Here is a 15457-nt window from a genome sequence, read left to right as displayed (position 1 = left end):
CCCCTTCTCACATTTTCAGCTTCGTTCTCCCCACCAACATCTTCCTCTTCTCTCTAAAGTATGCACTGGTCACCTCCATGATTAAAACCCCCCACTGGATATTTCTAGACTCTGTATCTGTTATGAGTCTTTGTCCCATTAATAAGGACGAGATTCTCTGCCTGAAATCTGTAAAATATTTATATGATATCTCCAAACATTTACAGACTAATTTAATGAAGGTAAATCTGCTCCCCCTGTCCCCCAGAGATAGGGGCCTCCTCTCCAAAAAGGGTACAAAATCTGTGCTGCCAAGTACTTGAACATTTTTCCATCTGCTGCATAAAAAAAAATAAATGAATGGTTGTGACGGGAGTGACTTTGGGTAGGGGGGCCCATACAACACAGCCCCCTTTGGAGAGGTGGGGAGACCCCGTCTCAGCTCCCCATATCCCTCTTATGTGTAAGTCACCCTGTGCCTGTTAGGGGTGCAGGGTGATCTTTCCTAATATTGTGTAGACATGTATAGGTGGGGGGGTGGTTGTCCATTGTTCACTGCCAAGTGCTGCATCCCATTGTTCTATTGTGTGGCTTGCTTGAGAGAAAACTATTATGGGATAAATGTGTTTGTACTGGCTTGGTTGGGGATGTTTCTGGCAGCCCTTCCTCCTGATGGGACGGCCTGCTGATGTGTTTTCTGTTCCTGGCTGTATTTTCCCGCCCTGTGTATATACAGTTGTGTTCAAAATACTAGCAGTCAGACATTACTAACCGGATCAGTCACTGTTTTTGGTGGAAATGATATTTCTACATGGCAAATAATTTCCTAGCAGGTGTAGTAGAGTAATAGAAATCCAACAGACCCAACAGTCATGACATGCATGCTGCTGATTCTGTGTCATTGAATCACTCATTGAGGGGCGTGTTCACAATAATAGCCGTGTGGAGTTCTATTAGTGACGTCATTCATTCTTTGAAGAACAGGCAGCAATTATTGCCCTTATTTAAGGAAGGAAGGCAGCAAATGTTGGACATGCTGGTTACAGTGCATTTCTCTCTGAAATTCTGAGGAAAATGGGTCGTTCCAGACATTGTTCAGAAGAACAGCGTAAGTTGATTAAAAAGTTGATTGGAAAGGGGAAAACATATAAAGAAGTGCAGAAAATGATCGGCTGCTCAGCTAAAATGATCTCAAATGCTTTAAAATGGCAACCAAAACCTGAAAGACGTGGAAGAAAGCGAAAAACTACCATTGGAATGGAGAGAAGAATAACCAAAATGGGGCGGACTCCGCCAACAATCAGCTCCAGGAAGATGAAAGAAGGTGTGACGTTCCCTGTGAGGACTCAGCCAACAATCAGCTCCAGGAAGATGAAAGAAGGTGTGACGTTCCCTGTGAGGACTGTTACAATTAGAAGACGCCTATGTGAAGCCAAGCTATCTGCAAGAAGTCCCCGCAAAGTCCCACTGTTGGAAAAAAGACGTGTGCTGAAGAGGTTACAATCTGCCAAAGAGCACATTGACTGGCCTAAAGAGAAATGGGGCAACATTTTGTGGACTGATGAAAGTAAGATTGTTCTTTTTGGGTCTAGTGGGCGGAGACAGTTTGTCAGACGACCCCCAAACACTGAATTCAAGCCACAGTACACTGTGAAGACCGTGAAGCATGGTGGTGCAAGCATCATGATATGGGGATGTTTCTCATACTACGGTGTTGGCCCTATTTATCGCATACCAGGGATCATGGATCAGTTTGAATACATCAGAATACTTGAAGAGGTCATGCTGCCTTATGCTGAAGAGGAAATGCCCTTGAAATGGGTGTTCCAACAAGACAACGACCCCAAACACACCAGTAAACGTGCAACATCTTGGTTCCAGACCAACAAGATGGACGTTATGGAGTGGCCAGCCCAATCCCCGGATCTTCATCCAATAGAAAACTTGTGGGGTGACATCAAAAATGCCGTTTCTGAGGCAAAACCAAGAAATAGAGAAGAACTGTGGAATGTGGTCCAATCATCCTGGGCTGGAATACCTGATCACAGGGGCCAGAAGTTGGGGGACTCCATGCAACACAGATGTACAGCAGTTCTCAGAAACAGTGCGACTCCAACCAAATATTCATGAAGTCATTCAAAGGAAAGCAAAATCTTCAAACATTTCTCAGTTTATATAGTGAATGTTGGAGTTTGTAAAGAAGAATACAAACACGGCCATTTTTTTGAACCGTCTAATATTCACTTTTCTTCATGTTTTTAGAGGAACAACACAAATTTGATGTATTTTTCTTCATGTTGTGATTTGGAATAGAATGTGTCGTGTTCCCAATGCATCTGTGTGGATGGAAATAAAAGCTATTAGAAGGATTTTCAGCTTTAGTCACTTTTTTCAACACACTGCTATTATTTTGAACATAACTGAATCTTGTATCTGTGTTAAAATAAAGCAATCCACTTCCTGTTTTAAGACGAGTCTGGTGCTGTTTTCTCTTGTATGGTCAGCGGTGGTGTCCGTGGATCTGTGTTTGGACAGGGAAGCGGGAGTCTAAAGGAAATACCCTAGCGCAGTCGGGGTCCGGTTCCATTACAATGGTAAAATAAAGGGCAGCAACACAGAATCAGGCAGATGGGCAGACCACAGAGCAAATCCAGATGTAGGCCAAGGTTAGAGCAGGTAGCATTCAAGCAAGGTCAGAGTAAGCCGGGTTGATAACAGAAGTCAGTACAGGATCGGATGCAGGAACACAGATACGAGTTGTACATCAGACAGCACGGGCTAATAGAAGTGCAGTTTAAATAGTCCCATTGGAGCCAAAATTAGTGGTGAGCAGCCGCGGGTGCACCAAAACGCATTCACAAACGCAACTGCGTACTGTTATGCAGAGAAAGATGAGCACCTACATAATTGTGTTTGTCTAGATCAGGGGTGTCAAACTTCATTTCATCATAAGCCGTATCAGCATTATGGTTGCCCTCAAAGGGCCGTTTGTATCTCTAACACTAGATGTCCAGAGCTCCCCACTCCCCCATTACATCAGATGTCAAGAATCCCACACCTTCCCTAAAATCACCGTGCACCCCCTTTGAGCTGGAAAGCAGAAAGTGCAGGGTCTGGTGGAGGACCAGAGGAGGAGCGGAGTCAGTTACCAGAGTCTGCTGAATGCTGAGACCAGAGATGAGGGGTGCTGGACATACACTGAGAGGTGCAGGATTTGTCAGAGGAGTTCTATTTTCCTCTCTGCTGCTAACTACTGAGACAAGGTGGGGGCAGAGACAAGGAGGTACCTGCAGGAGAGGTACAAGGGCCACATGAAATGGCCTGGAGGGCCGTATTCAGCCCGTGGGCCTTGTGTCTGACACCTGAAGTCTAGAGGCTTCGGCTGTACTATGGCTAGTACCTTCCTGACACTAGGCTTGCAGTCTCCAGGTCTGAGGGATTCTTTTGATGGCTTTTGAGATGATGGGTGTCCTTCCCAATCTGCACACAAGTCTTCAGGATTCTATCAGAGATTGGTTAGCAGAGAAGAGTGAGCTCAGGTCAGAAGGCCAATTCAATTTCCAGACTATGAGCATTAGGATGAATTAGGAACATGCTGTATCTTGTATTATTATCATCTTACTTGTATATTTCATGTCACAGTTCCTTCCAATTCCAGATATTTCCCGCTGCTTGTGTTCTATTGTGTCTATTAATATGCAGGAGGAATTTCACATTTCAGCAATTATTTATATGGACCAGCTGACTGAATACTATATGGGGTGTTTACACCATATAATACTTTGGTGTTGTTGATGGTGTTTGTATATGGGAAGGTGCTGAGTATCTGTATGGGAAGATGCTGAGTATCCGTATGGGAAGGTGCTGAGTATCCGTATGGGAAGGTGCTGAGTATCTGTATGGGAAGGTGCTGAGTATCTGTATGGGAAGGTGCTGAGTATCTGTATGGGAAGATGCTGAGTATCTGTATGGGAAGATGCTGAGTATCTGTATGGGAAGATGCTGAGTATCCGTATGGGAAGATGCTGAGTATCCGTATGGGAAGATGCTGAGTATCCGTATGGGAAGATGCTGAGTATCCGTATGGGAAGGTGCTGAGTATCCGTATGGGAAGGTGCTGAGTATCTGTATGGGAAGATGCTGAGTATCTGTATGGGAAGGTGCTGAGTATCCGTATGGGAAGATGCTGAGTAAACTCCAGCCTATCCAGGAAACATTCAAGCCAAATTCTGGGCTCCTCCACCTAGGAGCTCCCTGTGTCTCTATTGTTTTAATTTTTATTTTTATTAATCTGTTTCATTGTTTACTTGCCAATTTAGTCTGTTCTCTTACATCCGGGATCAGCAGGAATAGTAGCGACTCTTACAATATATAGTTTCCCTTTCTGGGAAATGCAGAGGTTGGCTGCTAAGCTGCCCATGTACTGTCTTGTTGCTGGAAACTCGTTTTTAGAATTGCAGTTACTAAGCTCTAGTTCTTCTTGCAGGAAAAAAAAAAACACCAGCTCTATGTCTCAAAATCTGCAAACTATTGATGTGCCCATGTAAAGTCCTACCATTGACATTTTTTTTTTTCGCAATTGTATCTCTTAGATTGTAAACTACAAGGAGCAGGGCCCTCCTATCCCTCTTGTATTGAACTGTATTGTTGCTGTATTGTCTCCCGGTTTATTGTACAGCGCTGAGCAAACTGTTGGCACCATAAATCTAACCCCAGAAACCACTAAACAGCTCATCCACTCCCTCATCGTATCACGACTCGATTACTGAAACTCCCTCCTCACTGGCCTGCCTCACCACAGGCTATCCCCACTTCAGACGATCCTGAATACGGCTGCCAGACTCATTCACCTTTCCAACCGCTCCGTTTCTGCCACCCCCCTCTGCCAATCCCTCCACTGGCCTCCACCCCCCTCTGCCAATCCCTCCACTGGCCTCCACCCCCCTCTGCCAATCCCTCCAATGGCCTCCACCCCCCTCTGCCAATCCCTCCACTGGCCTCCACCCCCCTCTGCCAATCCCTCCACTGGCTTCCGATTGCGCAACGGATCAAATTCAAAATCCTAACACTGACGTACAAAGCCGTCCACCATACTGCCCCGAACTACATCACTGACCTAATATCCAAGTACCACCCAACACGCACACTCCGCTCCTCACAAGACCTCCTTCTCTCTAGTTCCCTGGTCTCCTCCTCCCATGCCCGCCTCCAGGACTTCTCCAGGGTGTCACCCATCCTCTGGAACTCCCTGCTCCAACCCATCAGATTATCACCTACTCGCCTCTCCTTTAGGCGCACCCTGAAAACCCACCTTTTCAGGGAAGCCTACCCCACCCCCTGCTAACTTGCCAACCTCCTCCACTCTTCCTACCACTCCATCCCCCACAGCTATCTCCTCCTGTACCACTATCCCCTCCCTCCTAGATTGTAAGCTCCAAGGATCAGGGCCCTCGATCCCCTCATGTTTTGCATTGTATTGGTATTGTTCTGTCACATGTTCTGTCCCCCTCTGTAATGTACAGCGCTGAGCGAACTATTGGCGCTTTATAAATACTGTATAATAATAACAATAATAAAAATAAATCCTGTATTGTTATTATTATTATACAGTATTTATATAGCAACAAAGGGTTTGCTCAGCGCTGTACATTACAAAGGGGGACAGAACATGAGACAATACAGTAACAATACAATACACGAGGGGTTCGAGGGCCCTGCTCTTTGGAGCTTACAATCTAGGAGGGAGGGGATAGTGGTACAGGAGGAAGTGGCTGTGGGGGTTGGAGTGGTAGGAGGAGTGGAGGAGATCGGCTGTTAGGAGAGGGCGGGGTAGGCTCTCCTGAAGAGATGGGTTTTCAGGGTGTGAATAAAGGTGAGGAGGGTAGGTGACAGTCTGATGGATTGGGTTAGTGAGTTCCAGAGGATGGGGGAAGTCCTGGAGAAGTCCTGCAGTCGGGCGTGGGAGGTGGAGACCAGGGAGCTAGAAAGTAAGAGGTCTTGTGAGGAGTACGGAAGAGTACGGGTTGGGTGGTATTTGGGTATCAGGTCGGTGAGGTAGTTTGGGGCAGCGTGATGAATGGCTTTGTATGTCTGTGTTAGTAGTTTGAATTTAATGCGTTTGGCAATCGGGAGCCAGGTTGTTCAGGTCGGTGGGGTCCAGGGAGGGTTTTTTGAGTATGGGGGTGATGTGCGTGTGCTTTGGAAGGAGGGGAATGCGCCAGTGGAGAGGGAGAGATTGAAGATGTGGGTGAGGGAGCATAGGATGGAGGAGGAGGGTGACCAGAAGAGTTGCGTGGGGACAGGGTCAAGGGGGTAAGGGGTAGTAATAATGATACTATCTCAGATGCTACACTCTCAAGTCTCTTCCATGAGAGTGTAGCATCTAAAATACAATTGGAAAAAAACATTTCCAACGGTAGGACGTTTATGGGAACACTCCTGTCTAGCATTTCTGAAGTGGTGGACTATTCCGGCGGTCTATAGGCCTCTCATACACTGTCCTGCCACTGGTCATTTTTTTTTCAACTGTATCTTTAATGTTATCCTCTAATTGTTTTAGCTGGAAATCACTTGACACGTCTTTGCCTAATGCTGGCCTGTTTTTACAACAAATTTGCTGTTTATATTCTGTCCTGTTGCCAGTCAATGTTTGCAACTGTGTATCTGTTGTTACGCAAAAACATTTTCTGGAATTCCGTACCCTGGCTTTATTGATTTGGGTCCTATTCAAGCTGCCACGGGTCATTTTTTTTCCTGATGTTAGTTTTTAATTTGTATTCCTGGAAACCACCTTCCTGGTCTCTCCCCACTTTGTGTCTTAATCAAGTTGCTCACGTACCCCCCTGGTCAGCCTCAACCCTGACCACCTATGTCTAACCCTACTGTATCCTAGACTTTACTCTATATTTATTTTTTTTTTGTAAATGAGAATTTTACAATTTTAAAAAAATACAAAAATAATGCTCCAGAATTTTTAATGCTGGAAAACACCCTTCTATTCTCTTCCTATTTGTGTTTTTTATTTGCAACTGTATCTTACGTAACTTTTTTATTGCCGGAGAACATTTGCCTAGTTTTTCCTAATGTCTGTTCTATTTGCTCACATGCTGTCATACTTCTGCTCATTTATTTTGCTACTTCGTCTCAAATGTTAGGCTAAAGTTTTTATCGGCAAATACCTGCCTTGTGCCTCTGATTTCCGGTCTATTTTAGAATTTCAGGAATTCTCCTGCCAATTCCTATTTACAGAATGTTTGTCCCAGGTTGGTGACACAGCCAGGCAACTATTAGAAGAAGACCTGTGTGACGGAGGAAAGGCAGGACAGAGTGGATGGCAGACGCACAAAGCTTTATTGAGACAAACAGACGGCAGTCCTTCAATACGTTGGGTGTCAGAGAGGGTGGATTTGCCACTAAAGGGTAATGAGGGGGCCCCACCCACTTATAGTCCACTAGGAGAGCCAAGGGGGTGTCCCTGTAACAGGGGTAGTCCGACACAGGAGAGGGGTGCGAGGAGTCACCACGGCAACAGCTCAGGTAACACAGTGGGGAAGCAGGTACTCACGGATCCAACAGGGTGCCTGGTCTCCCAGGGGTAGAAGCAGAACGCAGGTACCTGTGGAGTCCGGGTCAGGCGGGTGGCCTCTGGCTCTGGCAGACGGGCTGTGGTAGTCTCTCCCCCTTCTGTGGGGTCTCTCGCAATCGCAGGCAAGCTTTCTCTGGTTGTCTCTTCCCTCCTGTGGGGTCTCTGTGAGGCTGGGGTAGGCTTGCAGAGTCTATTCACAAGGGTCTCGCCGGAGCTTGAGATCCCTTGCACACTACACAACAGAATGAATAGGAGCTCCCAGCATCCACCTCTTAAACTGCTGCAGGACGCTCCCCGGTCGCCTTGGCAACTGGGAGGGGGAAGGGAACACTAGACCCCAGGGAGAATCAGGCTGGTGACAGGGACATCCTGGGGGGGCAGGGATGCTGTCTGCATAGATGAAAAGCAGATTTGGAGGTCTGCAGAGAGCTCCCAGCCAGCTGGCCAGGAGGGTGGGGGTCCAGAGTAATTTGATATGGCCATTTGGCCTAGTGACACAGGGGACAATTGGAACACTACAGAGCAGGACACTGAGGGCATGTGATACAAGGCATTAATAAGGGGATTAATAATTGGCAGGCTCCCACACCGTGACAACCTGTAATGTCAGCCCTCATACTTCTCCCATGACGGAGTCACAATTTCCTCAACGCTTAGGCTGGACAATACACCAATACCATCACCATCACCATTTTTAATTTTTTTGTGAATGAGAAGGAGTACCCCTTACTCATTCAGGAATGGAATATAGGAGTAGTATCTGGAGTCTGTCTTATTATCAAAGAGGGCTTCCAGATTTTAATAAGCCCCCATCAGCAGACTCCCACAAACTCTGGCCGGAATTTCAGGAACTCTCCTGCCACTGGATTTTTTAAAACACACCTGTGTCTGAGTTGATGCTCTTTGTTGATGTCTTTGCATTTCATTGTGTTCTTGCTGATAGAAACATTTCTCCGGCCATACTGAACCATATATTGCAAGATTCGAGTGTAAAGGGATGGGCCTCAGTTTGGTACTATGAAAAAAGGAGCTGACAAACTCTACCATCAGACTCCTTTGCCATTGTTCAAATTTTACTAAACTTTACATGGGGGCTTTATTTATACATTTTAGGGCACTCATTTATTCCACTGGTCAAAGCAGTCTTAGAACCACACAATGAAAAAAGCACAGGTCTACTGCTAAGATTACCCAATGAATAATGAACCTCTTCACGCTGGCTCCTTCCGGCCCTTTAAGGGGTTTCAGATGCGGGGCGGGGTTTTAGGGTCATTTGACCACCATGATTCGCTGTCACAGCGGTCACAAGATCAGGAAAGGTCCAATCGCAAGGGGAGATTGGGACCTTTCCATGGAACACCGACATATGTGCTGTGAGCGAGCAAGGCATGGGCAATCAGCACATATGTGTTTTAAAATGGTATGCAAATATGTGGCCACTCGGCATCAAGGCCCAGCCACCGAGAGGCCACATATTTGCATATTGTTGGCATCAAGGGGTTAAAAAAATAAATAAATTATATCTAAAATGAATAAGTCTGGGGAGGGACGTCAAGCTACTTGTACAACAAAAAGCTCAAATCCTCTAAATATGTGCTGCCAGAGTACTTTGTCTTTGAGGATGTGGTAGACCACAAGATTAATAATGGCAAGCTGTGGTTACTATAGTGAGCAAAATCCTCTCCATGTATAATACATAAGGGGGGATATGATCTCCATGTATAATACATAAGGGGGGATATGATCTCCATATATAATACATAAGGGGGGATATGATCTCCATGTATAATACATAAGGGGGGGATATGATCTCCATGTATAATACATAAGGGGGGGATATGATCTCCATGTATAATACATAAGGGGGGATATGATCTCCATGTACAATACATAAGGGGGATATGATCTCCATGTACAATACATAAGGGGGGATATGATCTCCATGTACAATACATAAGGGGGGATATGATCTCCATGTATAATACATAAGGGGGGATATGATCTCCATGTATAATACATAAGGGGGGATATGATCACCATGTATAATACATAAGGGGGGATATGATCTCCATGTATAATACATAAGGGGGGGATATGATCTCCATGTATAATACATAAGGGGGGGATATGATCTCCATGTATAATACATAAGGGGGGATATGATCTCCATGTATAATACATAAGGGGGGATATGATCTCCATGTATAATACATAAGGGGGGATACGATCTCCATGTATAATACATAAGGGGGGGGGGATATGATCTCCATGTACAATACATAAGGGGGGATATGATCTCCATGTATAATACATAAGGGGGGGGGGGATATGATCTCCATGTACAATACATAAGGGGGGATATGATCTCCATGTATAATACATAAGGGGGGATATGATCTCCATGTATAATACATAAGGGGGGATATGATCTCCATGTATAATACATAAGGGGGATATGATCTCCATGTATAATACATAAGGGGGATATGATCTCCATGTACAATACATAAGGGGGGGATATGATCTCCATGTATAATACATAAGGGGGGATATGATCACCATGTATAATACATAAGGGGGGATATGATCTCCATGTATAATACATAAGGGGGGATATGATCTCCATGTATAATACATAAGGGGGGATATGATCACCATGTATAATACATAAGGGGGATAGGATCTCCATGTATAATACATAAGGGGGGATATGATCTCCATGTATAATACATAAGGGGGGATATGATCTCCATGTATAATACATAAGGGGGGATATGATCACCATGTATAATACATAAGGGGGGATATGGTCACCATGTATAATACATAAGGGGGGGATATGATCTCCATGTATAATACATAAGGGGGGATATGATCTCCATGTATAATACATAAGGGGGGATATGATCTTCATGTATAATACATAAGGGGGGGATATGATCTCCATGTATAATACATAAGGGGGATATGATCACCATGTATAATACATAAGGGGGGATATGATCTCCATATATAATATATAAGGGGGATATATCATTTGTAGGTAAAGTTGATCCAGGGAATATCCGATTGCCTCTTGGGGGATCAGGAAGGATTTTTTTCCCCTGCAAATTAGATTGTGCTTTGCTGGGTTTTTTGCCTTCCTCTGGATCAACTTTGGATGTAGGTTTATAAGTTTTTTTTTTGGTTGAATTTGATGGACTTTTGTCTTTTTTCAGCCAGACTATGTAACTATGTCTGTTAATAGTATACTGTTCAATAGCACTGCTTACAATTTTACGGTATGGCCAAACTTACAATGCAATTCTGGCAGTATGAGCTCCTGGCCACAGGGCCCTCGATCCCCTCATGTTTTGCATTGTATTGGTATTGTTCTGTCACATGTTCTGTCCCCCTCTGTAATGTACAGCGCTGAGCGAACTATCGGCGCTTTATAAATACTGTATAATAATAATAATAATAATATGGCTATTGTGACAGCGAATCACAGTGATCACATGATCACCAACCCCTAAAGGGATGAAGGTGACAAGGGGTTAAAGGATTTTTTTTTCGTTTATTTTACCCTCAAAGCTTTTTTGAAAACGACCCCCCACTCCCCATTATTTGATATACATTTTATAGAAAAACATTAAAAGAAACAGGAAAATGAGAAATAACAACTGCCACAATTGCTAAAATTGTCACTAATTAAGAAAAAAAAATCTGTACATAATAATAGTAAAAGCAACATTCCCAGGGACAAACCTCTAAATTCCTGTCTTTGGAATCCAGACAGACCTGGCAGGTATAATCATGTCAGGTAATGAATGACATTTATTATATTTAAAGAGCACCTGTAATGAGAAAATCACAGGGCTGCCACTGCTAAGCTTTCCCTTTGAGAATGGCTAGTTCCCTGGTTGCCAAGCTGGTGCTTTGGCTTCAGTACCCATTTTTTTTTTTAATCTGGGACAATTATAGAGATAAGAAAATCAATTTTTCCAATTCTTATTTTCAGAATGTTTGTCCCAGGTTGGTGACACAGCCAGGCAACTATTAGAAGAAGACCTGCAATGGCAGCCCTCATACTTCTCCCATGACGGAGTCACAATTTCCTCTACGCTTAGGCTGGACAATAAACCAATACCATCACCATCACCATTTTTTATTTTTTTGTGAATGAGTAGGAGTACCCCTTACTCATTCAGGAATGGAATATAGAAGTAGTATCTGGAGTCTGTCTTATTATCAAAGAGGGCTTCCAGATTTTAAGAAGCCCCCATCAGCAGACCCCCACAAACTCTGGCCAGGGTTGTGGGGAAAAGGCCCTTTAATAAATAAAATAATTAATTTGGGGACAAGGTGTTTGTCCGGAAGGTACCTTGCAAAGAAAAATCACCCCCCGTGTTGAATGGTATGGTTCAGGATGGGGGGGGGGGGGGGGTGGTGCATGTCCTCTTTGCCATTAAGCATTTAAAAAAAATCACTGTTCTTGACTGAATGGATTTCTCTTTTTTTTTTATATTTCCTCCCCAGGGCAGTGCCCACCCCCATACTATTTTTTGACACCCCCTTACCTATTAGCCTAAAGAATAGGAATTTTTTAAAAAGACTTTTACAGATTTAGTTCTCATGACTTTCAGTGGGGTTCGGGTTAAGCATCCAAACCGCTTTGAAGTTCGCCGAATCCTGCTCCAACTGAACCCAGAGAATTTTAGCTGATCTCTACTGGTGACCCCCACATATCTTTATACAACCTTCCCACACACATACCCCGGCATGGAGGGGCTCAGTGAAGGTGGTGGTGAAGGTGTGGAGGTGTCGGATCGGGTCACACAGATCATAAAAGGAGATCTGCCCGGCCTTATAATCCAGATCTATCCTGACTCTGGTACTGGAGATATCGGCAAGTAAGGGCATCCTATTTCTTTCATGTATTACCAAATACTGATTACCATCCCTGTACAATCCCCAGGACTTGTTATTATATCCAATCAGTGACTGCAATCCTCTCCTGTCTATACTGGGGTAACACATCCCGACTTTCCATCTATTTGATTCCCCGACATCCACTTCCCAGTAATGTCTCCCTGAGGAGAAACTCTGACTGCTCATCACCTGAGGATAATACTGGAATCTCTCTGGTGTTTCTGACCAGGATGCAGTTTTCCTGTCATCTGATATATGTAGATTATTGTGAGCTGTGTTTCCATCCAGTAATATGTCCTCAGCCTCCTGTATATAGAAGGATACATTTACCCCTGTTATTATATCAGATAATGTGTGTAACATGTGTAGGACACCAACCACATCCAGCCCCCCTCCATCATGGAGGAGTTCCTCATGTCTCTCTCTGTCCTCATTATCTCCATCCTCAGTATCACACAAGTCACCTGTGTCTGATTTCTGTAGGACAGTCAGTGGATCCGTCATGATACACATCTCCTCAATGTCACGTATCTTTCTGGACAGCTCCTCCTTCTTGTTTTCCAGATCCCGGATGGAGATGGAGACCAGCTCTGCCCGCTCTGATATTTCCTTCAGAACTCTCTTCTCCAGGTCTTCCAGACGTCTCCTGAGATCTATAAACAGGGCAGTGACTCTCTTGGTGTCACCAGCTGCTTTTTCTTCTACTTTCCTCCTGTGTTCCTGCAGACTCTGGACACTTTCCTCCATCTCCTTTCTCTCTGTCAGAAGTTTCTGCAGAACATTCCTTAGTTTCTCCTTCTTCTTCTCAAAAGCCTCATCCAGTGACTCCATCTCATGTCCTTTATGTCCTCCAATCATACAACAAGACACACAGACACAAGTATCATCCTCAGTGCAGTAATACTCCAGGATCTTCTTATGGACGGAGCATTTCCTGCTCTCCATGGACAAGGTGGGGTCAGATAAGATGTGTTCTGGGGACTTTTTGTGGACTCTCAGGTGTTTACCGCACAGAGAAACCAGACAGTGTAGACAGGATCTAACAGCAGGTACAGGAGAGTCCACACAGTGAGCACAGAAGACCCCGGACTCCTTTTGATCTGGCTGAGCAGACAGGAAATTATCCACTATGTTATGTAGGTTCATGTTCTTCTGCAGAGAAGGCCGATCTGGAAACTTCTCTCTGCATTCAGGACAGGAATATCCTCCAGACCCCTCCTGTGTATCCAGCACACGATCAATACAGACCCGGCAGAAGTTATGCCAACATCTCAGCATTACAGGATCTGTATAAATCTTCAGACAGACGGAACATTCTAGCTCAGCTCTCAGATAAGCAGACGCCATCGCTGACAGAAGAAGAGAAATGAAAATGAAAATCTCTGTAACTAGAAATGTACTTTACTAGTTGCAGCTTGTCGGAACAGGGCGAGGCTGAGCTGATCTCACAGTTCACGCCTTTAAATCCTTTTGATACCAGATTATCACAAGCCCTGTGATGGTTTACAACTAAAGTGTTTGTAAAGGCTCTTTTTTTAAACGTTATACTTACCTGCTCTGTACAATGGTATTGCACAGAGTGGCCCCAAAACCTCCTTTTCTAGGGTCCCCCACTGATGTTCCAGGTTCCTCCTATTCCTCCTATTCTTAATGTGCTACCATAGGAAGCCGCTACCAATGGGGGCACATCTGTGGGCTCACTCACAGCAACCCACCTCCCACTCTCTGCTCGTAGATTTGATTGACAACAGTGGGAGCCAAAAGCGTCCATTGCTGCCTCTCTGTCCTGTGAGGAGAGGGAGAGAGACCAGCACCTCTGCAGATGGGCAAAGCAATGGATCGAGATAGGACTCAGAAAAGTATAAAGGAGATGGGGCAGGAATGCTGGACATGCATTAAGGTAAACAATGATCTGTCTTTTACTTGGATTGTCCATAAAGTACATACAAATAGATACTTAAAAAAATAAGTGTTTCCATATTAGTTTTCCACCCTCCTAGTTAAGTGCTAGGTGTTGTAATCAGAAGAAAGGGATCGTCTATTTTGGTTTGCTGTGGCTCTACAGGTTGTTAGATTGATTACTCTCCCCCTAGTTCTGTTGAAAATTTTCCAGAGGGTGGAAGATTCATTTCTCAGCTGGAATATTTACTACCCTCTTACCATTCCCTGAGGACTCCCAGTAGGTGACCAGGGAAGGGAGAAAATAGGCTAAAGCCTGGTCAGAGTAGTTAGTTGGTGCCTGGTCCTACTTGCCGGGGGATATACTGCTGATGCTTCAGGGGTTACTTTCCCCTGGAGCTATCTAGGACTGGCTGCTGGACTACTCAGCACTATGGACAGAACCCTCAAATTCTGGATCTGTCTAATCAAGTCTGTGAAAAGAGCTTGATTACTGTGCTGCAGTCCCCTTGGCTCCCTGCTATGGATAGTGACTGTTCCACTTAGCCCTGAATTTGTTCAAGATTGTTCATGGTTCTCAGATGCGAGAGTTTTAGACTGCTTCGTTCTACTTCAAACTATGCTAAAAGCCCTTTGTTCATGGTCTTCAGCTGTGAAGGTAATGACTGTGCTGCTGCTATAGAAAGAAGTGTCATCATCCTGCATTTGAATTCAAGCATTTTGGAGTATCCCATTCCCCAATGTTCTCCTTCAGTTCAAAATTACAGCAATAATCCTCAAAAAAAGAAAAGACATCCCTTGGACTGATTATTGAGACAGAATGAGTGAACTGTTGCTGTATGCCTGGTTGGCCTCTGCACTGTATAGGAAAACTTGGGCTAACCCAGCGGCTCGTTCGGGGTTAGCACTTTATATGGGGGCTTGTCCGGGATTTCTTTCCATGCATGTGGTTATTGTCATTAGCAACCACTAGTGGACCTGGAGTTGGAATACTATGGAGACTATCTGTTATGTGCTCATGCAAAGAGAAGGAGATGAGATCACTATATTGCACTGAAATTATTTCTGTTGCTAAGGAAACTA

General features: G+C 44.5%; 1 protein-coding gene across 1 annotated transcript; it reads right to left on the bottom strand.

Moving 5' to 3' along the window:
- Positions 1-11173: 11173 nt before the first annotated feature.
- On the bottom strand, positions 11174-13822 carry LOC149429040 (E3 ubiquitin-protein ligase TRIM39-like). Its single transcript, XM_089666799.1, has one exon. It carries the CDS (start codon positions 13820-13822, stop codon positions 12272-12274), a length of 1551 nt encoding a protein of 516 aa, XP_089522925.1. The 3' UTR covers positions 11174-12271.
- Positions 13823-15457: the final 1635 nt, after the last annotated feature.

The sequence above is a fragment of the Staurois parvus genome, unplaced genomic scaffold (assembly GCF_062004578.1).
Source record: "Staurois parvus isolate SC_StPar_1 unplaced genomic scaffold, SC_StPar_1.0 ptg002849l, whole genome shotgun sequence".
Classification (NCBI taxonomy): Eukaryota; Metazoa; Chordata; class Amphibia; order Anura; family Ranidae; genus Staurois; species Staurois parvus.
The sequence above is the reverse complement of the archived record's forward strand: the minus strand, read 5'-3'. Positions and strand labels throughout refer to the sequence as shown.

Bases quoted from the DNA above. Each gene is read 5' to 3' on its own strand.
- LOC149429040 (XM_089666799.1), bottom strand. From the start codon at position 13,822: ATGGCGTCTGCTTATCTGAGAGCTGAGCTAGAATGTTCCGTCTGTCTG.